Source organism: Acipenser ruthenus, chromosome 2, assembly GCF_902713425.1.
Source record: "Acipenser ruthenus chromosome 2, fAciRut3.2 maternal haplotype, whole genome shotgun sequence".
In the NCBI taxonomy this organism is placed as follows: Eukaryota; Metazoa; Chordata; class Actinopteri; order Acipenseriformes; family Acipenseridae; genus Acipenser; species Acipenser ruthenus.
In genome coordinates this window covers 6,029,414-6,055,014 of record NC_081190.1, presented here as the reverse complement: position 1 = coordinate 6,055,014, position 25,601 = coordinate 6,029,414, and the positions used below count along the sequence as shown (strand labels likewise).

Sequence of the window (25,601 nt, the reverse complement as noted above, 5' to 3'; positions counted from 1 at the left end):
CAAAGTATCAGAAACCTTTTTGTTTCCAACAACTAAACGTAAAAAAACAAACAAACAAAAAAAACAAATATACTTCAGCTTTTTTTTTTTTTTCCTGGCAACCGTACACAACAAAATCCCAGTCATGCAGAAAAGGGATGAAATTCCGTCATCCAAGCATGACATCTCGGAATTCAAACTTAATGAGAGCTTTGGCAGCTTCTGTCGAAGGCAGACAGTGATTAACAAAACACTTCAGAGTACAGGGCCCAGCAGTGCTCAAAGAAAACAGTGATGATCTCCACTTAATCGCAGAAAAGCCCAAAGCATCTGCCAGCGGAGGAGTGCTGGAACCGCGTGGAGCTATCGCTCGGATAGGCTGTCATCTCCAGAGATCCGCAACCATATGCTCAGCTCAACTACAAACTCCAAAGAACTACATTTTCTGACAAAATACAGGGATAAATATGACATTCAAACAAGTGTGCTCACTCATCCTGAACAGGCATTCGAGGTGGATTTCATCTGCACGTGTCAGATTTATGCACTGTTTAAACACTAGCAAATATCATTTGTTCGGAACGCAAACAGAACTGTGCGAGCAACAGATAGAATTAATGTTTGTTTGCGCCGCAGTCTTCCATAAAATACAATGCACAGTTGTGTTTGTATACATACTAATATAATATACTATAATCTAGTTTAATTGAGGCTCGCAAAACAAAAGCCATGATAACCAATAATGGATTCATCAGTTAATTGCTGGATCAATACTATACAGAACCAAAAGCGCTTGCTATCCCCAGTCACATAGCCTACAAACCTGAAGCCTTTTGTACATGACTGCTGTATAATCTTACCATTCTTTATTCTCCATTCTGTGAGGAACAATGTGCGTTAGTTAGCCTTTTGTGCTTTCCAGTATTTCAAATGCATTACCTGTTAATAGCACTAGCAATATTATCACTGTCGCCACTGTTCTTCTGTTGACATCTTTTTGTTGTTGCCTTGTATTCTATACTAATGTCGTACATGAAGATATTTCAAACAGAGCACTAGAACTGAAACAGCTGCTGTTGCTTCCTGGTAATGAATCACTTCTTCTGCTGTGCCTCAGTTTCACTCTAGATGTCCAAGTAGACAAAAGAGGAAGTGATGAGATACCAGGAAGAAACAGCTTTAATAGATTTATTTCATGATCTACAGAGTGGTGCTCGAAGAATCAGTATGTCCTGAATTAAAAAAATAAAAAATACCAAGAAATACTCAACACAACAAAAGACCAGTGATAATGCTGCTAATGCCACTAATACAGTTTAAACCTCCTTCACAGGTGTGTACTGCAGTACATCAGACAACTGGCAGAAAAAGATGGATGTGGGCTCCTATCTAATTCTATCATACAACCTTATAAAAAAAACTGTCAATAAAAGACAGGGATAAGGACATTCAATCCACTCGTGTGGCTGCATTTCTATGAGTTATTTTTATGTTATGTCATGAAAAGTTAGTGACTAGATTATTTATTTTATTTATTTATTTTTTTCTCATTGTGACATACTGTATTGCATCACAAATACATTCTATTGCTAAGCATACTGCAGATCATTTTAAACCAACACTGTTTAAAAAACGCTGAGAATCACAAAGATGTAAGCAAACTTTGATAACTTTTTTATACTTATATGAGGATATTTTAACAGAAGAATTTCAGAAAACCACCGGATATGAAGGATACAGAATCTCCATACTGCCTACTCTGTATGTCCTTGTAAAAAGTAATACATTACCATACCAGTACCTCCAAATGAGTTTGGGGAGCTTATTTATTAAAAATGGAAGAAATTGTGGCATACGTCAAATACCATGACTTAAGGTATTTGTGTCATTGTCCGAAGGCTGGCTTGTTATCACCGCATCCGTCCATTACACACATACCGTAAGTCACGGTTTTTCTTGATATATCCTTTATTCCCATGATAAGGTGCAGAGTTCAAAATCGGTTTTTTCACACATAAAGGAAAGCACACATCGTATAATGCACACCTGTCTATAACATGCATTGCCATGCATGGAATTGGTTCTTTGTATAACACACACAAACACCTGGATATAATATGGATTTTGTGTCATTGCTAAAATCAATTATTTTGCATATCACAAACAAGAAGATCTGTAAAAAGACTTTTACATGTTCTTGGATGTTGCCCAAGTCCTGAAAACAAATAGTTTATTAAAAATAGCTAATTTAAGACACTCATAAAGTAAATTAATTAAGACAGGACAACTGGGGATTCCAGTTAGATTGCAGTTTCATTGCACAGTATTCATGGCTAATCTGTACTACAGCTACATTACAACTGCGGTTCAATATCACTTTACAGTACTTGTATCTATTTCTTATATTAAAAAATTGCTGTCTCAAGCCTAGCAGTTATGTTTTGATAGCATTTCATGAGAAGAGGCATTTAAGGTGACAGAGTGCCAGCACAGAAGTTTTTATTTTTTTCCTTGGGATGGAAGCAGTACTGTTGAGATAAGCCAATTTTACTAATTGATTTCTCCCATGGAATCCATATTTTTCACACAGATAAATGAGAATTTAATGATAGCTGGAGCTCCAAAAGCCCCACAACCATGGTGGGTTTTAAAGGCCTAATTCGGAGAGAGAGAGAGAGAGAGAGAGAGAGAGAGAGAGAGAGAGAGAGAGAGAGAGAGAGAGAGAGAGAGAGAGAGAGAGAGAGAGAGTTAATACTGTGTAAAGTTGATTTGATAAAATGGAAACTTCTGCGCATACAGTCGCAGACAAAAGTATTTGGGTAGTTAAAATGAGAAAAATCACAAAGAAAGTGATTTCTATAATTTCTAATTGTTCTTTTGAAAGATATAAATTAAAGTAGAGATTCAGCTTTATAATAAAAACAACACATTATTGCATAACATGCATAACATGACAAATAGCATGCAAAAATGAATGTCATACTCTGACAAAAGTATTTGGGCAATCAACATATTTTGTATTAAACCCATTTGTTGTTAATTATTGACAAATATCAACTAAACAAAAAAAGGAGAAACTACCACAAAAAAAGCAGAGAGACTCGGTTTACTGAAAATCACTGTGTGTGCTATTATTGACAAACACAGGAGAACAGGAACTACTGCAACTAGCTCCAGGTGTGGAAGACCAAGAACAAGTTCTGCAAAATCTGGAAGAAGAATCATTCAAGCAGCCTGGCAAAATCCTTGGATTACAGCAAAAGATTTGACATGAGAATTGAGAGAACATTGTCAAGAAATTCATACACAAACAATTCATCAATACCTTAACAAGATGAATGTCCATGGGTGAAAACCATGATGCAAACCTTTGTTAAAAACAATACATAAGAGAAAGCGATTGGAGTTTTCCATTGAATACTTGAAGAAGCCTGATGATTTCTTCAACCAAATTTTAAGGTCAGACGAATCCAAAATATAACCTTTTTCAGCAAGAAAGAAACAATATGAGGAGAAGAATTTAAAGAAAAGTTAATCATGCCCAGTGTTAAACATAGTGGAGGTTGTGTGATGGTATGGGCTTGTTTTTCTTCCTCAGGCACTGGCTACTTTTGTATTGTAGAAGGATCAATGAATGCTGTAAAATATCAAGACATTTTGCACTCTCATTTGTTACCCAGTGCTAGAAGGCTTATTGGACGGAAGTTTGTATTCCAGTAGGATAATGACCCTAAGCATACTGTGAAGTCTACAAAAGCATTTTTGAAAAAGTGGAAGGTTATAGTTATGGATTGGCCATCTCAGTTCCCAGACTTGAATCCCACTGAGATGTTGTGGATTGACTTAAAGGCTGCTGTTGCAAAAAGGAAACCAAAGTCAATTGCAGAACTCAAAGCTGTGTGTGTTGAAGAATGGGCAACAATATCTCAGAAAGATGCCAGGAACTGTTTTCAAAATACAAAAAAAAAACAAAAAACTGCAAGCTGTAAAGGATGCAAAGGGTGGGCATACAACATACTGATGTAAGGGTGACCAAATACTTTTGCCAAAGTATGAAATTCGTTTTTGCATGTTATTTTTCATTGTATGCATGTTATGTAATAATGTGTTGTTTTATTATAAAGCTGAATCTCTACTGTAATTTACATCACTTTCTTTTTTTTAACTGCCCAAATACTTTTGTCTTTGACTGCAAATTCCCGGCTTAATTAATTATCAGCCTGTTTAACTAGATACTAAATAAACATTTCTTCTCCCATAAATTAGGTTATACTTTTTATAACTAAGCAGTGTTCTTTCTGGACTCCAAGGAAACAAAGGAGGTGTAGTTTTACTTGCCATGTGGGGTTAAACTGGTGATTTTACATTTAAAAATAAGTCCAAGAAGGTAATACAATATACTGTACCTTGCATACATTATTTACATGTTATTCCATTTATAAAAATGTATATTGCTATATCAATTTTGCATTTAATATTGAAGTTAGTACTTTTATTTTATATACAGGCTATTTGCAGCAGCTTTCAGAAAACTTAATCAGGAAACACATTTTAAGTAATGTGCAGTGTTTAGTTTATTCACGAAAGGCATATGCTTTTAGTATAAAGCTTATTTTCCCTGTCTCCCTTTAAGTGTGTTCTGTCAGGGGATTACTGTATATTGAATAACCAGATCATTTTGAACTATTAAGTGAGATGTTTCTATATCTGACATAGAATGTAACTTGGGCAGACCTAATATGCTGTTTAGCACTAGTGAGCATCACCAGACTCCACTAATTTTTACTTTACTTTCTTGCTGTAAGCCCCCTGTACGTTCTGCATGGATGCAGCCATATTGCCATTGGTGAAACACACCACCTCTTCTCCCTGGTGTATCTGATGATTTGAGCACAGAAACAGTTGAGCGCCACCTGTTGAGTTTAACAGCAGTTTGTTTGAAATCTGCATCATCAGGGAAACAACATGCCCATAGTGCTTCACTTGGAGTTTTAGAACATAGCAGTTGCTAATCTAGCTCCCTACAGTGAACAAGCCCTTCTTCCATTACTTATATCAGCTACACCGGGTATGTATCTGAAAGAAAAGCTGTCAGTATGAGTCATTCAAATTATAAGATTATAAATCAACAACTATATTGAAAACACACACAAGTCTGGAGACTTTTAGAGTTGTTTTACTATACCTGATGTTCTTTGAAGTCAACTTTCCTGAAGTCGTAACCCAGCTGTGCATAGAAGTTATTACCGAAGCTGTAAGCATGTCCGGATTGAGTCCAGATGAACGTGTGCCGGCTGCCACAAGCTACTCCGGCCACCTCAATGGCAGTGACATCATCGTCCCGATTGGATGGCAAAAAAGCTTCCACCGGATAGGTTTTCATGGACCTCTCCCCACTGCCAAGCCTGAAATCATTTTGAAATGAGAAATTAATCTTCAATAATGGTATTTTCTTAAAAGGAGTGTTTTAAAATGGTTTTTGTTTTTTTCTAAATTCACATTAATGGTGAAGCAAGCAGCCTTGTGTCTGACAACAGAAAATCTGCTTCTTAGGAAGGCTGAGTAATCAACACCCCCAGAAGGATATCATAAGACCAGTTTACCAGAGAGCTGTCACAAAACATTAAGGAAATAAATGCTCTGAAGGATTAATTCAACTCAAACTGGATCAAAAGAACCACGTGTGAGGACAGGAAGAAGAACCACTCTGAATCTTTGCAAACAGAAAGAAAAGGACAGTGAAAAGAAAATGGTAGACCATGGTAAAGCTGGGTAGATGCACAGTATCAACAAACTGCAAACTTAGCTTACACATTTACAATAAACTGTATAATGGTTAGTGGGGGAATTCATAGCTATCCATGATTCCCATCAGGATTATTAAAATGGTACGTTGTGTTTTAGAACCATGTGTGACTTTTAAAGGTTACAGCTCTGAAACTCACACATTACAAAACCTGAGCTATGGGAAAAAAGAACAATTACAGTTACAGGACTTTTCAAGCTATGAAGCATCTCAAAGCGCTTTACTGAGCATGTAAATTTCAGTACAAGGTACAATGGCTACAGCCGGCAAATGTGTCAGAATCTGCACACCAGGGTTTGACCCTCAACCTGTATAATACAGTGACTATAGAAAGTCTACACCCCCTTTCAAAATGTTCACCTTTTATTGCCTTATAGTCTGGAATTAAAATGCATTAAATTTGTTTTTTTTTTTTTCATTTATCTACACATCCTACCCCACAACTTCCAAGTGAAAAAAATGTTCTAGAAATTTGTAGAAAATTAATTAAAAATAAAAACTGAAATAGCTTGGTTGGATAAATGTCCACCCCCCTTGTAATAGCAATCCTAAATTAGCTCAGGTGTAACCAATCGCCTTCAAAATCACACACCAAGTTAACTTAGATTTCCTGTTTACTAAATCACTCAAAATTCAACAAAAATATGACACATGTGTACTTACTGTCCACTGCTACCATTACCCCAGGCAAAGATCCTGTTGTCAACTGTAGAACATGAAAATAAAGAGATAATTTGTATTAACGTACCATATAGGCTGTAGAAAACAAAACCATGTCATATTATTTTTCTGCATCCTAAACAATCTCCTAAAAATCTAAATAATGTTTAAACAAAAGTTAACATCAAAACAGAAACATTATTAAAGTGTCTTGTAGGAGACACAGCAACTGCTTGTTTCTTGCATAGAACTCAATCTCCCAGCAGCCTTAGGGACTCCCAATCATCACATCTCCTTTGTGAATCATGCAAGCAGGGATCAGGCCTACAAGCTCAAGTTAATAACTGTAAAACTAGAAGAAGAAAAACATTAACCAAAACACAAGTTTACCATACTGTTCAGTTTTGCCTATTTTTAAAAAAATGAAGTTATTGGTAAAGACACAAGCTAAGGATTTATACAAATTAAAAACGTTCTGCCATTTGAGGAATAGCACTGTTCATTTTGTCCAATTCTGATATTATTTATTGTACAAGCATAGAGAAGATGTCTTATGAAAATATCTGAACATCAGTGATACACAATAATATTGTCTCAAACTTCAACAAATCTGCTGCAAATTGTTCATGACGCAGAGGCAGTTGTGGACAAACTACATATCAAGTTATCTCAGCTTCCCTCTCCATTATATAATTATACATAAAAACCTACCTGTCAAGAAACTGTAGTACAAAGGTCATAGCTAATCAGCTAAGTTTTGCCTCTGGCATCGTTTTGAAGACAGAATGATTTATCTGGTAATATTTTGTCATCCCGCTGTCTTAAAACTATGTTAATGTTGTTATTTGATTTTGGTGTGAATATAATATAATGGTTTCATGGTTCTGTCTTGCTGATTCTGTCTACAATGCATAAAGAGCATCTTAAAACTAATATGGTTTGTCTCGACCAACTGAAATGTTTTAAATAAATACATATAATTACAGCTGCCAGGCAGAGACAGATGAAGAAAAAGAAAATCCTTTGAATATAAAGGAGTTATGCCATTATAGATTTTGTCAAGAGACTATAGGCAACAGTGAAACTTACTTTAAATGTCTGATCAAATTTGAGTAAACATTTGAAAATAACTTCCATTGACTAGATAGTAAAATACTGTAGTTCCGGAGCTCTCTCCTATAATCATCAGGCTGCCAATTTGATCTTTGTGTTAACCCTACAGCAGAGTGCGTAAAGCAGAGTGTGGTCAGGTAGGATCTTTCCACCTGTAACACATGGAGGAACACGAAACTCTGTGTTTGAGAAGTGGCCTTTAAAAAAAAAAGAGTTCATCAAAGTCAAAGCAAAAATAAAACTAAACATTTTAGCGAAAGACATGGGGACTGATATTGCTGATAGCCAGTGAAAGAAAACAAAGTGTGTTTTAAATTGTTAGTTACCTCTCCTTTTAGTTTAAGAATTTAGAATAAAGATTCAATGGCTTTTGTATATGATTTTTAATATGAATGGCATTTGAAAAAATCACGTTGGTCTTTATAGTGCTGCATACAGAGAAATCTCATCTCTGTATATTTCATACATTTTTTGCACATGGAAACGTAATAAAAACCATGCATTCTAGCAACAGAAACCAAAAAGGTTATTTTTCTGTCCTATAAAGCACAGCCTGTTAAATATAAGGCATTGCTTCCATGCTTGCACCAAGTGATATCATTTCACTCGTATTCTACAGTTTTAAAATTGGTCCGAGTGATAGAGACATCAATTCACAAATTCATTCTGTGGAAGAACTGTAAAAGTCAAGTTGCAGGGGGAGTACATTAAATAATGCACTAGTTAATGGTGTTAGAGGCACGGTTTAAAAAAAATAATTACCCATAATACCTTTTGTAATAAAAGCTATGAATGTATTTTTGTTCGCTGCTAAAAGCACATGCCTGTTTGGCACTCCGCTGAATCCCATTTGCTTTGTATATTTTGATTAATACTACTTGGGATAATCTACACTGCCTGGTCTAGGTTCACTAACCCCACTGTAAAATAATGAGCCTTCAAGAATAAAAAATATGCTCTCTACAAACTTGCATATTCTGAGGAAGCATTGAACATATTCAAATGAAATGAGAAAATGAGGCCGTCACTGATTAAATTTGCTGGAAAGTGAAACTAGCTGCTCTCAATCTGTATTTAAGTGTCAGCTCCTAGCTCTAACAATTGGACATGCCATCAACCTTTTTGCATATGTTTTCTATAAATACCTGTTCTTCTGTGATTCAACTGCCAAATAACTATGCAGAACTTGTGGTCTTAAGGGAACTTAGCAGCAACTGAGCTGCAGCCAATAGCTGCGAAGTTCGCTCACCAAGAACTGTCCTCAGCAAAGAACCTGCACTCATATATTATACAATATGTTACATGATTTACCTAAGGTTGTCAGGAGAGAAACAACTCGGGCAAATGCAAGGTAATAAATTGTAATACATGCTGCATATGTTTGACTTGTAACCCTTAGCATTTTAAAACAGGATTCTATTCAAAAATTCAAGAAAAAATATCCCATTGTTGGCATTTTTATTAATATTTTTTCATGGCATTTTCTATTTGCTACACATTTCTGTCAATTCATCAGAAAAAAAGGAATACTTTTAAAATGGTTGCACACGTATTTCTACTGCTGTTCCTGTCCTTGAGTATATGTTGATTCAGTCATTAACAAATAATTGTAAACTTTACAGATCATCTCAGTCAATCCTATATGAACTATCATAATCCCATACATGAGAAGGGTTTGTGATTTCTGTTTTTTAACAGAGTTAGAAACATCCCTGTTCACTTACCCCCATTCACAGTGCAGTTTACTGTATTGTGTAGCAAAAGAGGTACAGCGAGCGCTGTGATTTTCGTCTGTGCTGTTATTTCAACTGGGTGCCTTAACACATCAAAACTACACAATCGTAATTTTGGGCAAGACCAGAAACCACTTTGCAGATGGAATAAAAAAAAAGTAGCCTAGTTGTGAGAAGGTTGAATAATGGCAGCCATCTTAGAACAGAGCTCATGGTCATGGTCACCAACACATTTAGCATGCAGTGTCAAGGGCAGCTTTGTAAAATTACCGTCATAATAGTTACTTTCTTATACGAAACCCACGACCGAACTTGACCTACAGCTGTATAATACAAAAAACAACAAAGTCACATGACCACAACATGGGAGTCATCTCCGGTCAAATGTGATGGGTAATGTTAGATTTTAATGAAGCTCCCATCACAATGAAAATATATTGGCAGTTTGTGATTGAAAATAACATATCCCATCACAGGGATGCTTCAAAATAAACAATGATGAAAAAGAAGAGCTTTCTAGACGATGGGAGCAGAGGCTTATACTCTAGGCAATGATTCTGAGCTTCTGAAGTCAATTAAAGCATGTATTATAACTGAAGTGCATTTGACATTTAACATTTTAATATGATTTGAGGTGTTCGGTAAAGTGGTGCAGCCTAAAACAACAGTATTCTTCTTCCATGTTCTGTCTGGTGTTCAGAAAGCAGTTTCTGTCTTTAAAATGTCATGCCATGAAAGAGCAGTTTTTATCTCCTTCCCTTAACCTCTTAACAAACATGTATTGAAAGCCATTAGGCTGGCAGTTAACTAGATAAACATAAAGACCTTTTTCTTTGAAACAGTCAAGTGCCACTGTCAGTAGAATCCCGAACCAAGAACAAAGCTATGTGATTAGTCACTGCAGAAAGAAAAAACAATATAAGCATTTACTCGGAATTTCATGAACCTGGTTTTTTTCCATTAATTTCTTTCAAGGGTTGTGAAGAAAAGAAAAAAAGTTGGTATATTTAATGGATCTGTCAGATTGTACTTTTTGTATATTAAACTTCATTTCCTAAGAGAACTACATAGCTTGCCTGGCATTAATTTAAATGACACCACATCTTAGGGAGCAAAAGTGACACAAAATGATTCTCTTCACATTTTACTGGGAAATGCGTTGCACTCAGTTGTACGACGGTAAAACATTTAGCTTCTCTGCTCATGCATTTAACAGTAAGCAGCAGGAAATGTATGATTTGACATCACAAAACACATTTTTTTAAATGACTGTGACTCAATCATTTGAATGAGGTTTTATTAAAGGCTGCAGTGTTAAATATTGACTGATGTGCATCACAAACGTGTTAATCAGCCAAACAAGTAAACCCATCAAAAAGAGAAGCAGGAATCACACTGCCATAATTATAACAATCTACAATACACAAGGTAAACTGTATTTCAGAGATCAAAACATAATACCAAAGTCCCTAGCAATTTGGCTGTTCTTTCTTTCAGTGATTTTACAAGGGTCAATATATCAGCCACGGTGATGCACACCAGCAATTGACTTCCACACCTGAAGGTATTACATATGAAATGATTTTCTTTAAAAAGTAATACTGTTCATCATCATATGCAATGTTTTAATAACTGAGAAAATATCAATTTGATCTTTCCCATTGTGGAGCATTCGATGGGCCTGTTTAATCTATAAATGTCGTTAGATGCCACAACTCAAATCTATTCTTCTAACTGTATACAGCTCAGAGTTTGCCATTCGTTTAAAACATAAACATGATTTTAAATAATATACAGTAAGTAGAAGTTATTCCGACTAACCTTGTGTTCCGATATTGAACATCTTATTCGATGCTCTGTATAAACTGGTCTGTTGTAAACGGTCCAACATGCATCCAATGAGCTCTTATGCCTACATAAATAATTCCATGATATTTTTTAAATTTACTATATATATATATATATATATATATATATATATATATATATATATATATATATATATATATATATATATATATAATTGGGCAGGGTCAAAATTACAAGCATTATTAACATTAAGCAGATAGGTTACGTTTACAATTAGGCATGCTTAAAATTCAAAGGTAGAGCACAGCACTCAGTCACACTAAAGAATCATGAAGTGCAGTCAACATATTTATTGACTGGTGAAATACAATTCAAAGTTGCTGCAGTACATCCACTGTTTTGTCATTTCAAATATTTTCACAAAACAAACATTAAACTTTAAAGCTACAGAATGCAATGTAAAAGCACATCATGAAAAAAAACATATGTAGGTGAAAAATGTGAGAATAAAAGTCACTACATTTAAAAATATATTTAAACACGTGACATTTTTGGTCCACTAAAATAAATGGCTTTGCACACTCTCTGTAAGTAAGAAATTGGAGTGTCCAGTGTGAAAACACAACATGAAATATTAAATGAACATTGCATCCAAAGTAGCACTATAGCATTAAAATGTTCAATACAAAAAGTTACAAGCTCTTGCAGTGTCTAAAAAATATCCAAAATCTGGATCCAAAAAGCATAATCAATCAGACTGTGGAGCCTGTATCACCTGAAACCGGCAAACTCCTTCCAATTGATGATGCAAACAATTCATATTTCCCCTCAAGCATTATTTGAGCATGAGTATTAAAAAACGGAAATTAATGGTAAACATTTTAGTTTCAGATAAAAGTTGGGGGGTGGGGGGTGGCGGGGGCGGCGATCGTTCACACCGGGGTGTTGAATCCGATATATATATATATATATATATATATATATATATATATATATATATATATATATATATAATATCAAGGTGCCTATTATAAACATGTTACCAAATATTTTCATATAAATGCCTATGCATGATTAAAAATATATAAATCCATCATCTTGATGAAAGGCATAATTAAAGGGATTTAAACTGGATATGTGCAGCAGAGTAAATCTTAACAGCAATGCCACCTACTCTACTGTAAAAGTATTATAATAACTTGTGATGTAATATAACAGACTTCTGAAAGAGAACAAAACCAGGCCATTCACTATGAATTACTCTAAGCTGCAGCGGGTTACTAAACTCTTGCTCCATTTGCATCAGGCTCTCACAACAGAGACTGGCTGGCAGAGAATGGCAGATGTTCATTCCTTCACTCGTTTACCAGCAAGGGCAGCAGCTGCAAATGGCATGGGCATGGGATGACATTTGGAATAATAGCCCCTGGTTTTGCTGGCACTCTTAGTGTTAAGCAAGTAATCTGCAATGTAAAGTGGATTCACAGTGGGAGTCAGCACCAGTGCACAGGTCGCCCATAAAAATAGAAGATTCCATTATTCTTCAAGCTCCCCGGAGACTGCAAGGTCTCTAGCATCATTACCAGGACTAAAAAACGGACTTTTCGTCTTCCCTCTGCAAACCCTCCCCCCAATTTCTTCTCTCTAATTATAGGTCAAGATCTCTTTTTGTAAATTATAAAACCTTTGTTCTTATCAAAAATGAATAGGCAAGGTACAACAAAAAAAAATCACATGAAAATAGGAGGAGAAAAATTTCAATTATAAAACAGAGCTAATTTGGTATGACCAGCGACTGTCAGCCATGCTGCCAGTGCTCTATTATGCAGTCATTTGGGCTCTTTCAAATTAGTTATGTTAATGTCCTGTGAGTGAATGTAACACTTGGATGGGACAAGATTTCAGCAATTAATTTCTACAGTCAGCAGAGAGACAAGCAAATTTATTTTCCCCCTCTCTGGGAATTGGTAGGGGAGGGTGTGAGGTGGAGAAAGTGCATTTAGGAGCAAAGAACAAGCAAAACACGAGCCCTAAATAAAGCTGAAACAATGGGAGCCAATGCCTCCTCATTCATTCAATTGACAATGTTTTGCAGCTTAAACCTGTTTTATTAATTATGTTTGACATTTCCTTAATTAGTTTCATTTACACCAAATCAATCCCTACTGCTGTATGGCATCATTTATCATTTTAAAACATTTGCATACCGAGTGCTGACTTTTTCTACTTAATTATACATTAAAAGTGTCAGGCGCGCTTGCTGCCTGGCATTATCTGCGGCAGAAAGGTTTGTGGCTGGACTGCGATGACATTAATCATTAAGAGCCTCCGAGTGCTCCTGGGTAGTAGTATCTGGGGAGCAGGGTAGTGGCTCTCATTTTGGTGCCTAGAACCTGAAGCATTTTCCTCCCAACATGACCCACAGTGAACATAAGAGAAATAAATGACAAAACATTGGAGACAGCAGAATGTTTACAGTCCATACAGCAAAACAATAATGTGATATCTTGTAACAATTGTAAGTCGCCCTGGATAAGGGTGTCTGCTAAGGAATAAATAATAATATATATATATATATAGAGTGTGTGTGTGTGTGTGTGTGTATATGTATATATAACCTCCCTCAAAAAAATGATTCCTATACTCATTTTCAACCTTCTGCCCTGAGCAGGATCTGCAGTTTTGCAATACCTGCCTTGCATGGACCGCTGAACTCACTGAATCAAAATTCATCGAAATGCTTTTGAACAGAACACACAAGCTTTTAATTATTTTTTAGGTTTGTACATCTTAGGGGTGGGACGGTGAACTGGTATGACGGTATATCACGGTTTAAGACTATGAAATTATGAAACCATCAAAGAAATGTGACATTGCGATTATTGTAATTACGTCATTACCAGGATGCATTGCAAACGTCTTTGTGAAACCATTCAACTGGATGGGATTGTCGACTTCTATTTTATCCAATAAAACATGTCACAACCTGAATCAAGTGCACCAGAAAATAATGACAATCTTTTCCCACCTGCAAAGAGGGTTAGGTCATCTGCCTGGACATATTTTGGCTACAAAAAGATAAGATGGAGTAGATAAGAAGAAAGCGCCCCTTATTGTAGAATCTGCAGACGGGCAGTTGCAGCTCTTTAGCCACCTCAAGGAGCATCATCCCATAATTTATGCAGACATTTCCAAAGTAAGTTCAGTGAGGATAACCTAAAAAGAGTAAGTTAGTGAATGACAGCAGAGTTTTAAGCCTTATTAAAAGATGCGCTTGCAGGTATGGTTTGGTATGGCAGCTCATCAGCACAAGTGCAAAGGAAAAATAGCAGTGAACATGAGAGTACTTTTCCTTAAAATGTTCGCCGACAGAAAATCATTAGAAAAGTTTTGTTTCACTTGCATATCGGTAAATTAAACGCAGAGACGCAACCTTTTCTTTATATCATATTGTTTTATTATTATATCATTGTTGAGTTTGTTTCAACAGTATGGTACGATTTCGAATAAATAGCAGTAGTCTGTTTTCTTCAATATTCGTTCATATAATAACACACGCATTCAGATAAAAGGAAAGCAATGCACACATTTAAATTGAAATATAGCATAGCGCAGTTTGGGGGGCGTGTAGCTGGTGATCTCTAATTAGTCTCTTAGTATTTAAGCCCTGATCACCTGCACTCCCGCTGTCTAGTGTTTTCGTTGTAGCAAAAGCTCAGACGCCGACATTTCGTGCTTCAGCTTAAACGGCTTGGTTGTAATATCTAAACTTCATTGCCTTGCTCCTTGCATTGCAGGTCACTTCTCTGCACAGCGCTGCCAAGATATTATCAATTATTTTCCTACCTGCTCCGGTGATTCTTCTTGTCATTCAGCTTCTCTACTTGGCTGCAGGAGCTCCAACGTTTGTCTTTCCTGCTCCATCCAGTCTCCAGCCCAGCAACAGCGCTGTTCAAAGCTCAGCTTTCTCTGCGTCTTTATTAGAAATACTGGCCCTCTCCTAAACTTTCAAAGCTCCGCCAAAAAGACATCGACATTCCCTCGTCAGGGATTGCCTTGCCTTAGCTCTATTTAAATCTACCACAAAGCTTTGTCTGCTGAATCTCTCTTTACTTCTCGCCTGCAATCAGGCGCCCCTTCTGCTTTTAGTTTCCCCACGGCAGGTATTAGTTTCTGTGACCTTTCTTCTATTACAGATGCCTTCATCATTCTGCTTCATACCTCCAAGATGGATTCATTTAGGTGTGGTCAGTTCATTCAGCCGTCAAGTATGGAGTCCCCTATCTCCTTTCTTTTCAACGGCAAGGTATCTCCCCAGCAGGAAAACCTCCCCACCCAGACCCTCTGTTCATTGATTCCTCACGCTCTATCATCACTTGTCACTGGTTCTCAACCCACGTCTCCATCCTCATCTCCAGAGCAGGCCTCCCCCCTCGGCTCTATAGGTGCAGCCACCGTCGCCGCGAGGTCCAGGATCAATCACAGCCTGATCAAGAATATGGGCAGTTGGTCTTCTTCTGCGGTGGATTCTTACAGTCATTCATCCTCCTCTGATATAGTTGCAGCCCTTTCTAAAATTGCTAGTATGCCCCGAGTGGGGTCTTCCTGTCCACCAGGGCCACCAGAGGTTTTCCCCTATCAGTCAGTCCTGAGTCAGCTTAGGTCCGAGGTGGCAGTGTAAACGCAGCATAGTTGGACGTTTTTAGCTGAGAGTCTGCCGTTTGCATTTACACTGCATAAAAAGACCTGAGACGGCCCTAAGCCATCCTAAAAACGGGCAGTGTAAATGCACCACTGGTGGAACAGTCAGAGCAGGATGAAGCTGGTGTAATATTGTGACCAGCGTTCAGCCGTATGAATAGAGGCATCAAGATAAAAGGGTGGTTCCTGCACTCCCCTCTCCTTCAAGGGCAACAATAGAGAAAGAAAGCAACAAAGAGACTGATCAAGTTGCTAATGTGATGGTGAGTCCCAACACAACCAGCAGGGAAGTGAACTTACATGGCTCAATGCACTGGTGCACTAATGCAAGCAGCAAAAGTGCTATTAACTAAAGCACTTCCTTCAAAATATGGGTCCAAGATGACCTGGTAATTACAGACCGGTGGATCGATACCCGTTAAAAGTCTTGCCCTGGCATAGAGCCAGTACACCATCTTTGCAGTAATTAACATGGCTGTGTGAAGAAATAATCTACGAATATCATTATTTCAGAGATTCATATTTAGCATATTGCCTGATTAGCATGGTTTTGGGTAAAATTTAGGAGCCCAGGAAAGTCATAGGAGCTAACAAGGAAAAATATTAATATAAGCACTCATCACTCATTTTTTTGTGAAAAATTTGCTTTAAATGCAAAACATTTCCAGTAATAAGGATTAGACCTCTTTTTAAAGGGTGTAGGAATAAGATACGAAGAGGAATTTTAAATGCCTATATTTAAAACTCTGGTAGATACCGCGCCTACATTCTTCGTCTAAAAATGATTTTATTTAGATGGTATGCATTCGCATTACTCTTGCATTGTGTGCTGCCACTTTTCATAATGACTCGGATAAGTGTCCTGCCAGAAATGCATGTTCTGACAATAGAGGTAGATATTATTTGGCTAAAAGCTTTAGTCCTAAGGGTAAAAAGCCTGAAGAATAAAGAATATCAGTCATTGCTAACGAGCTAAAAGGATAGTGCATTGCCTTTATAAATCACTGCATCTTGCTGTTTATTTAAATCCATTGGTGCCTCATTATAACTGAGCTATGAACCTTTAGGTCTAAGTTGATTAGGAGTGCCATAGCTCAAAATGGCTTTTAATTCAATGAAATACGCTCTGACCTTGTACCATAACCCTGTGTGAAACACACTATAGCTTAGACATTAATAATGATGCTACCTTTTTCTGTGCTACTTAAAATATGTATTATTAGTTACCAGCGGAGGCACATTTATCAAACTAAATTACCCTTCTGTGTATAACTGCTTAATTTCAGACCCTTTGCCTCTCTTAACTATTACCTGCTCTTTAAATATGTTAAAAATAAAAAGGTACTGATAAAATGTCAGCACAATGAGTCACGGATACAGTCGTAATACACAGTTACCTATCCCCTGGAGGGCTCAGACACAGCAAGCTCCTGTAGCTTCCTGTATGATAATGTATAAAGTTTTAAAACAGTGTCTCTTTCACTGATCTGTAGATTACATTTACAGAAGTATGTGAAATCAAGCACATGTTACTCAGTAACTGTAATACAGGTACACATGTTACTCAGTAACTGTAATACAGGTACACATGTTACTCAGTAACTGTAATACAGGTACACATGTTACTCAGTAACTGTAATACAGGTACACATGTTACTCAGTAACAGTGACATAACCTTCTCTATAAACAAAATGCTATGTTCTGATGTCACAACATTATAGGAATTTGAAAGTTTTAAATCTAGTTAAAAACTAAATCTAGGTCCTGAGTTTTTCCAGATAATGTAAAAGCAAGATACAGGTTTATTAAAAATGGCAGCAATATGATGTTAGGCATTATAAAGGAAAAAAAATATATATATATATAAGTCCGATATACGTTCCTTGCAAAGGAGCCGGCTCTTTTGTACAGCGGTATTGGCGCTATGCTTTAGTGCGAGAGGTCCCGGGTTCACGCCCGCCCTCCGCCTGTGTGTAGATTACCTCGCCCTGTGTGATGCGCCTGCCTGTGTTAACCGAGATCTCTACTATATATATATTAGTCTCTGGTTGATTTTCATCTCTGCATTATTATTGCATGCTGCTACGCTTAGTTCTGTATACTACCTTTATCACATTTTGTTTTATTTATATTATGTGGATTTCTGAAGTACTCTTCAAATTCCACTCTGCTTGCCATTAGAAGTGATCTGTGCGTTCTTTCCGAATCCCCAAGAGTCTCAGCAAAAGTCATTTTTTTTAAATACAGGAGAGGTAATAATAATAATAATAATAATAATAATAATAATAATAATAATAATAATAATAATAATAATAATAATAAATAAGTAAATAAATAAACCTGTTTCTTACTGCTCTTCGTTTACTAATTAATATGAACAGATCTCATGGTTTCAGAAAACTTGGATGAAACATCATTTTTAAGCCCTTTGCTGATGATGTCTCTCCCTCGGAGTTCCATGCCGACATCACCTTAGACACCGTTGCTAGTGAAACATCAGCAAGTTGAGTTGTCTTGGTCACTGAATCTCCTGCCAAACGCGCCCCAGCAATCACCCCTCTTTCAAAGTCACTGAAGTTTCCTCTTGCAGCCATGCTAGTCATAATTATAGGCAACCAGGCCTCGTCCAGCATTTTTATACATGACCCTAAGCATGCTGGGATGTTATTTGCTTAACGCATGAGCCACACCTGTGTGGAAGCCCTTGCTTTCAATATACTTGGTGTCCCTCATTTACCCAGGTGTTTCCATTTTCTTTGTCCACTACCTGTATTTGACACATACACACACTAAAACCAGCAATAAACACAAAACAGAAAACATGAAAGAGAGCCACAAAGACCTGTAGACTTTAAAGAAATGGATAAAAGCACAATATTCTGCAGCTCTCCCCCTAACAGTGGTCTTATTCCTCTTCTATTGCTTTCAAAGGGGAAAGGATACATTGATCTTTTTTTTGAAAAGCATTACATACAGAAAACATATTTATCATACACAATACAATTTCTGAATAAATGTTACAAGATCACAGAGACACATCTAGTAGGGCATGTGATATTTGTCACATATCGTAAAAAAATATTATTTTAGATGTAACTTACTACAACACCAACAGCAAAAAAAAAATGAACACTGCTCCTTTTAGCTCTAACGTAACTGACATAAATGAATTTACAGCCTCTGAAGAACTCTGGCGAAGCCATGCGTAACACAAGCCTTGAAACCTACAGCTGCAAAAGTAAGATGTTGTGTTGTGTAAAATCAAATATCAAATCAATTAGTTTAGAATTCATCACTACCAGCACCTTGCCTAATGGAGTAGTTCATAATATTGATCCGATCTGAATACCAAATGAACACAGTTGGAAGATGAATAAAAGAACTGCATTTTATTTTCTAAATCACAGCGTGTAAACAGAAAAGGACATTCGGAGCATTACTGGCACTGGATTGTGAATGGTTAGATGTGGCTCCTGCCTTGGGGTAACAAGCGTTTGACGCGGAGGCTTCCTTCTTACAACAGTTGTCTAAAGACACTTTCCATTAGTCTTGTAGTTGAGTGCTTCAAGCCGCTGCCAGGTACATTTAATGGTACAGTAATAAAAGGGAATTTTCATTTCAAAAGCTTTTTTTTTTTTTCAAACCCCTATCCTGCTCCCAAACTTTATTAAAGGAGTAGCCTGATGAAAGTGGGTTCATATCTATGAATGGTGCAATGCTCAGGCTCTGTGGAAGCCCAGAAACACTACCCTGAGCAGGCACTGGAAGCAATACCAGATAAGCACAAGGTTTTATTGAAATTATAGGCTGTAAAGGCTTCAGGCTTTTACGCAGCCCACGTTTTCACAGCCTGTATGATTTAGCCCGTCATTTTCAAATGTCTGACCATATACTAGAAGTTGGCAAGCTGTTATTTTGTCCCCAATATGATTTTGCACATTAGATCATATGCTTGTGCCCTGGGGACTGGTTATTTCAGTGTTTGGGTACTTTGTCAGACGACACAGTCCGGGTGATTTATGAGCTCTCTAAAGGTTGTATTTCTACCCTATACGAGAGGCTGCATAGTAAATGGGTGAAATTCTGAATTTATTAACATACAATGAATTATTATTAATGTTTTGTTTTTAATGTGTGAACATCACTGTACCGTTCATGCTATCATGCTTGTTTTCCCTTTCTTTTTTTACCATTGTTATACTGTACTTTATTAAACATGTTACAAAAAAAAAAACTTGTTTCCTGAATTCTTAACTAAAGCCTCATAACATACAGTATGTCGGGGAATGTGTTGTTTATTTTACCCCACTACTCAGACTGCTTGCTGACTAAATATCTAATTCGTAGATCATTTAAACGTTTACTCAAGCAACACATGTTGATGTGTAGTTGTCTTAGAGCACCAACATGTTAAAAGTTAAGTAGACAACCATTCCTGCTATTGTCATCATCTGTGTTGAATGTAAACCCAGTCTGAGCAGTCACCATTGTTTAGGGTGATATGGATAACGCTGCACTGGTGAGATGGCTCTCTCAATGAAATAGTTTTCATATGTTTGAAAAGGGGATGATTTTCTGTTCAGGGATATCAATATATTTAGCGAGCAAGTGGTATGAGAGGTATAAGACGAACAGTCGATTTTCATTCATTTATCTGTCTCAATACTTGTTGCAAGGTGGTACATATTTACATATTAAAATACGGTCTTGTGCACTTTTTCTCTTAACACGTATACAGTACGACCATGTTGTATTATTCTGTATCCACTGTGGTTTTAAAGTAAGGTGCATATTAAACTGATGGCATGCATACTCCCCCCTCCCCTCAGCGATTTAAGACCCAGATCATTATTCATTTGCACATCCATTTGTCAAAATGTTCTCATTATTGTGGCATTTCTCGTTCCCAATCACACATTAGGCTTCTGTGTTTTAACACAGCTTTGTTCTTTAATCAATCTTTCAGTTGTTCAGGCTTCTCCAATTGGATTTTGACTTATAGCTGTTTATTGTGTGCTCTTGCACACTCATTAGTAAGTATGTAATTTGAATATAAATAAGGTATGTATTTTGCTAAAGTTGTGTTAATTAACATGAAGTTTGGTATCAGAAGCATGTACTGGGGACTAACTACTATTATCCTTGGCAGGTGTATATACTGAACCACAGTCCTTTAAAATCACTAAACCAAACCCTCTCTGGTATATTTACAGAAACACACTAAAAAGACACACATGCACTGCACATGCACAGTCTTGGGTCTCAAGTTGGGATTATCTCTGTGGTGGGATTTAGCTCCACTACTGTTTGGTTCAATTGAATCGACCCTACTCTGTTTCTTCAACATCTGTATCAGCCTTCTGAAAAACACTGAAAATGAGTTGCAAGCAAAATACTCCTGTGCATAATGTGTAGCAGTGTATAGTGGTTTTAATGTATATGGGCAACAGGACAAATGTGTATAATATCATTATTATTAGTCATAGTCGTAGTAGTCGTAGTTGTAGTATTACTCACAATTTTAGTACGTACTTTCGAAATATACTTTTGCAGGTACCGTATGGATTCTTTCTTAAGAAAAATAATAAAGCACTGTTTTTATTTGCTCATTAAAGGTCCAGGCTTGTGATATTTCCGCCAGCAGTGAACAGAGTACAGCAGGTTCACTTGTATAATATGAAAAGTTTCAGTGCTGTTTATCATCCCTGGGTCCCCCTCCAGAAATGAGACAGCACAATATATTTAAACAGATCAATATGAGGCTCACAGTGCCGGGACACAAATGTGATGAGGGAATGGCATTCTAAGTTACAGTTAGATCAAGCCGCAGGTCACATCTGCATGGTGTATTCTTACAGCTACTATCATTACCTCTACTCTTCTAATAGGCTGCTCACTTAGTCCAGCTCACACAGTTTTTACCTGCTTTCAGAGCCAGCTTTTAACAACTGCAGTCTTCAGTATCTTTAAACAAGTGCAGTCTTCAGTATCTTTAACAACTGCAGTCTTCAGTATCTTTAACAACTGCAGTCTTCAGTATCTTTAACAACTGCAGTCTTCATAGTAAATACTTGTGTACTACAATGTTATTATGCATAGCTATTTGCACCATGTATGTATATATAAGTACACAATTGTATCAGAAAATGGTTAGGGTTAGGGTTTAGAGTTAGGGTTAGGGTTATTTTATGCCAAAACAAATTACACATTAAGTGCATTGTGCATAATAACATTGTAAGTACACATGTATTTACTAAGTAACTACTATGTAAATACACAGTAATTAGAGACACTTAATGTAAAGTGTTACCATCTATGGCAGTCAACTTAACTCAGATGAAAGCACCTTTACAAAGAAAAAAAGCAGAATTTCAATGAAAAAAACTACATTTCAATGAAAAAAAAACACTCAGAATGATTGCAACCGTGATAAAAAGGTGGAGAGACCTTAAAACTACTGAAATGTGAAGTTACTTCAATTACTGAAGATATAAATATACTATACAGTAAATAAATGCATACATAACCCCACTCCTCAGTCCTCATTGAGCTCATTCCCTCCTAGTCCCCACATCATGCCACGAATGGGATAGAATGTTAAACTGTCTCTTCAATACCTTGCAGAATAACTAATAGGTAATAATCAAATCGTGCTGTAGCAGTGTCGAATAAATTTCTTTTTGCTATAGATGATGTGTTGATGTGCTTTGTCTGTACAAAGAAAACAGTCAGTATTGCAAATATGAATATATATATATATTTTTTAATGACACATTGTCCTTATACCATCTATATGATATTAATGCCCCTAGTACCTGTCAAATACTTACATATCATCTCTGTAAAGGCAGAGCGCTCTTTACGTTGGCTTAGTCTCAAACCACCATCCTTACTGCAACGGCAGGATGGTTATCAGAATGGAAAAACGGTGAGCAAGTACAAAAAAAAAGACAGCGAGACCGTGCAGAAGACTGAAAGAGAGAGGTAACCCAAGCATAAAATAACTTCAATCTAGCATTCTCTCCATGGACATCAAGAGGCAAATAGCAATAACACAGAGCTATAGCACTCTGGAGGCTTCTTCTACCTTCTTCTGAACCACAGCAAATCTCAGCAGTGAAGAGGATCATGAGAACAAACAGAATGAACTAGACATGCTGTATTTGCAATTAAAACTGAGAAGCATGGTAAGTGAGGCAGATTAGATGTGAAAGTTAATCAAAAGGTAGTTTATTATGGGAAAAAAACTATTATGTAGGCTACTAAAGTGCTGGTGTTATTAATGGCACTGATCTAAACCCAAAGAGTAGAGCTTCAGATTCCATTGTCATGTGTGTTTGTTTGTTCGTTTTTTCACTGTCCATGTCATGATTCTTGCAATCAGTTTTTAGTGGTTCTAAGTTCGGTCACTCAAACTTTGCTCAAACATTACATTTGAATCATTTTCCCTACCACTTTTGACGCTGCTTGTTTTTCTCATTCCTAATGTCTTGCAATGCTGTGACTTTTTACTGGCTGTTGTCTAGTTGTAAACACTTTACTAAAAAAAAGAACAGAAATGATTATTATTATTATTATTATTATTATTATTATTATTATTATTATTATTATTATTAGATTACATTATATTGGAAGTTGCTATCAAATCAACTTTCTTTATGGTATTTAAAACAGCAGATTCGTCCAGTAATCTCTCTGGGCTGGTGACAAGCCATAATCGGACCTACACAATGGAGGATTTTAAACTCTGCTATAAAAGAGACACAACAGAAGGAGTTGGAAATTGGTGGGGAGGCGAGGGAGAGAGATAGAGTATCTACTGCCCAATCTCCCTGTCAAGCTTTTCTGGGAGACGTCTTTCTTCACATTAGCATAATATCAGCTTTGTCACCTAATAGGAGCCTGTGTTAAATAGAGCATTGTGTTCAATAGGAGCCTGTGCTAAATGGAGCATTGTGTTAAATATGAGCCTGTGTTAAATAGAGCATTGTGTTAAATAGGATCCTGTGTTAAATAGAGCATTGTGTTCAATAGGAGCCTGTGTTAAATAGGAGCCTGTGTTAAATAGAGCATTGTGTTCAATAGGAGCCTGTGTTAAATAGGAGCCTGTGTTAAATAGAGCATTGTGTTAAATAGGAGCCTGTGTTAAATAGGACCCTGTGTTAAATAGAGCATTGTGTTAAATAGGATCCTGTGTTAAATGGGATCCTGTGTTAAATAGGAGCCTGTGTTAAATAGGAGCCTGTGTTAAATAGGATCCTGTGTTAAATAGAGCATTGTGTTCAATAGGAGCCTGTGTTAAATAGGAGCCTGTGTTAAATAGAGCATTGTGTTAAATAGGAGCCTGTGTTAAATAGGACCCTGTGTTAAATAGAGCATTGTGTTAAATAGGATCCTGTGTTAAATGGGATCCTGTGTTAAATAGGAGCCTGTGTTAAATAGGAGCCTGTGTTAAATAGAGCATTGTGTTAAATAGGACCCTATGTTAAATAGGATCCTGTGTTAAATAGGACCCTGTGTTAAATAGGACCCTGTGTTAAATAGGACCCTGTGTTAAATAGGAGCCTGTGTTAAATAGGATCCTGTGTTAAATAGGATCCTGTGTTAAATAGGAGCCTGTGTTAAATAGGACCCTGTGTTCAATAGGAGCCTGTGTTAAATAGGAGCCTGTGTTAAATAGAGCATTGTGTTAAATAGGAGCCTGTGTTAAATAGGAGCCTGTGTTAAATAGGATCCTGTGTTAAATAGGAGCCTGTGTTAAATAGGATCCTGTGTTAAATAGGATCCTATGTTAAATAGGACCCTGTGTTAAATAGGACCCTGTGTTAAATAGGATCCTGTGTTAAATAGGAGCCTGTGTTAAATAGGACCCTGTGTTAAACAGGATCCTGTGTTAAATAGGATCCTGTGTTAAATAGGAGCCTGTGTTAAATAGGAGCCTGTGTTAAATAGGAGCCTGTGTTAAATAGCAGCCTGTGTTAAATAGCAGCCTGTGTTAAATAGGAGCCTGTGTTAAATAGCCGCTTTCCATTCTTCCGCATCGCTTCAAAAACACAATCTGGATTTGGCCCGCGTTCATGCGTTTTCCCAAATACATGCATCTGTCAGGTAGCCAAGTGAGCTCAGCACAGTTGTACTGATTAGGCCCCACAGATTATTTGTCAAACATCTCCTGGAACCCAATATTTGTTTAATTTTTTTTTTTTTATCTAATTGGTATGCGAATGGGTGTAATTGGTGGGGGGGGGACAAGGCAGCATTTGCGGACGATACAGTTGTCATTTTAAATCCTAGTTACATTCATTACCCAGCATACAGCTGCTTTCTTTTTTTTTTCTTTTCCACACCTACCAGCTGCCAATATTACCTCAACCCCAGGAAGTCAACAAACCTGCACAAACTTCCCTTCCTTCTTATCTGTTCTGTGCACACTAATTCTGTGCATCTGAGGCCTCCACTTGCCAGAATTATGCCTGCTTCCTAACACCTCTGTCTCCAGAGCTTTGCATTTGAAATTGAACAGACACAGAGCCAATTTATCATAGGCTGACATGTGTCATGTTCAAGGCATAACCAAAGGGACCTACTGCATGCAGCATATTTATCCTTTTGTTGTCGATAAGGACCTAGACAATATAAGCAGCTATTAAATGGGGGGGGGGGGGGGGGATCAACATAAATAATGAAACAACTGGATTGAATTTCATACATTTTCAGTAAATACTGTTTCTGTTTTTTTTTTCCTTTGACAAACAATCACCTGGCATTTGCTGCCAAGCGCTGAAGTATTAGAATGCAA

At 36.9% G+C, this 25,601-nt stretch overlaps 1 protein-coding gene across 1 annotated transcript in view; it reads right to left on the bottom strand.

Moving 5' to 3' along the window:
* Window positions 1-25,601, bottom strand: part of LOC117404139 (uncharacterized) — a 428,486-nt gene that overhangs the window by 362,422 nt on the left and 40,463 nt on the right. The window contains exons 3-4 of the mRNA XM_058987371.1: window positions 6,449-6,491; window positions 5,165-5,384 (exon numbers count right to left, since the gene is read on the bottom strand). Coding sequence (XP_058843354.1) covers window positions 5,165-5,384; window positions 6,449-6,491 — 263 coding nt within the window. The remainder of the gene's footprint in view (window positions 1-5,164; window positions 5,385-6,448; window positions 6,492-25,601) is intronic.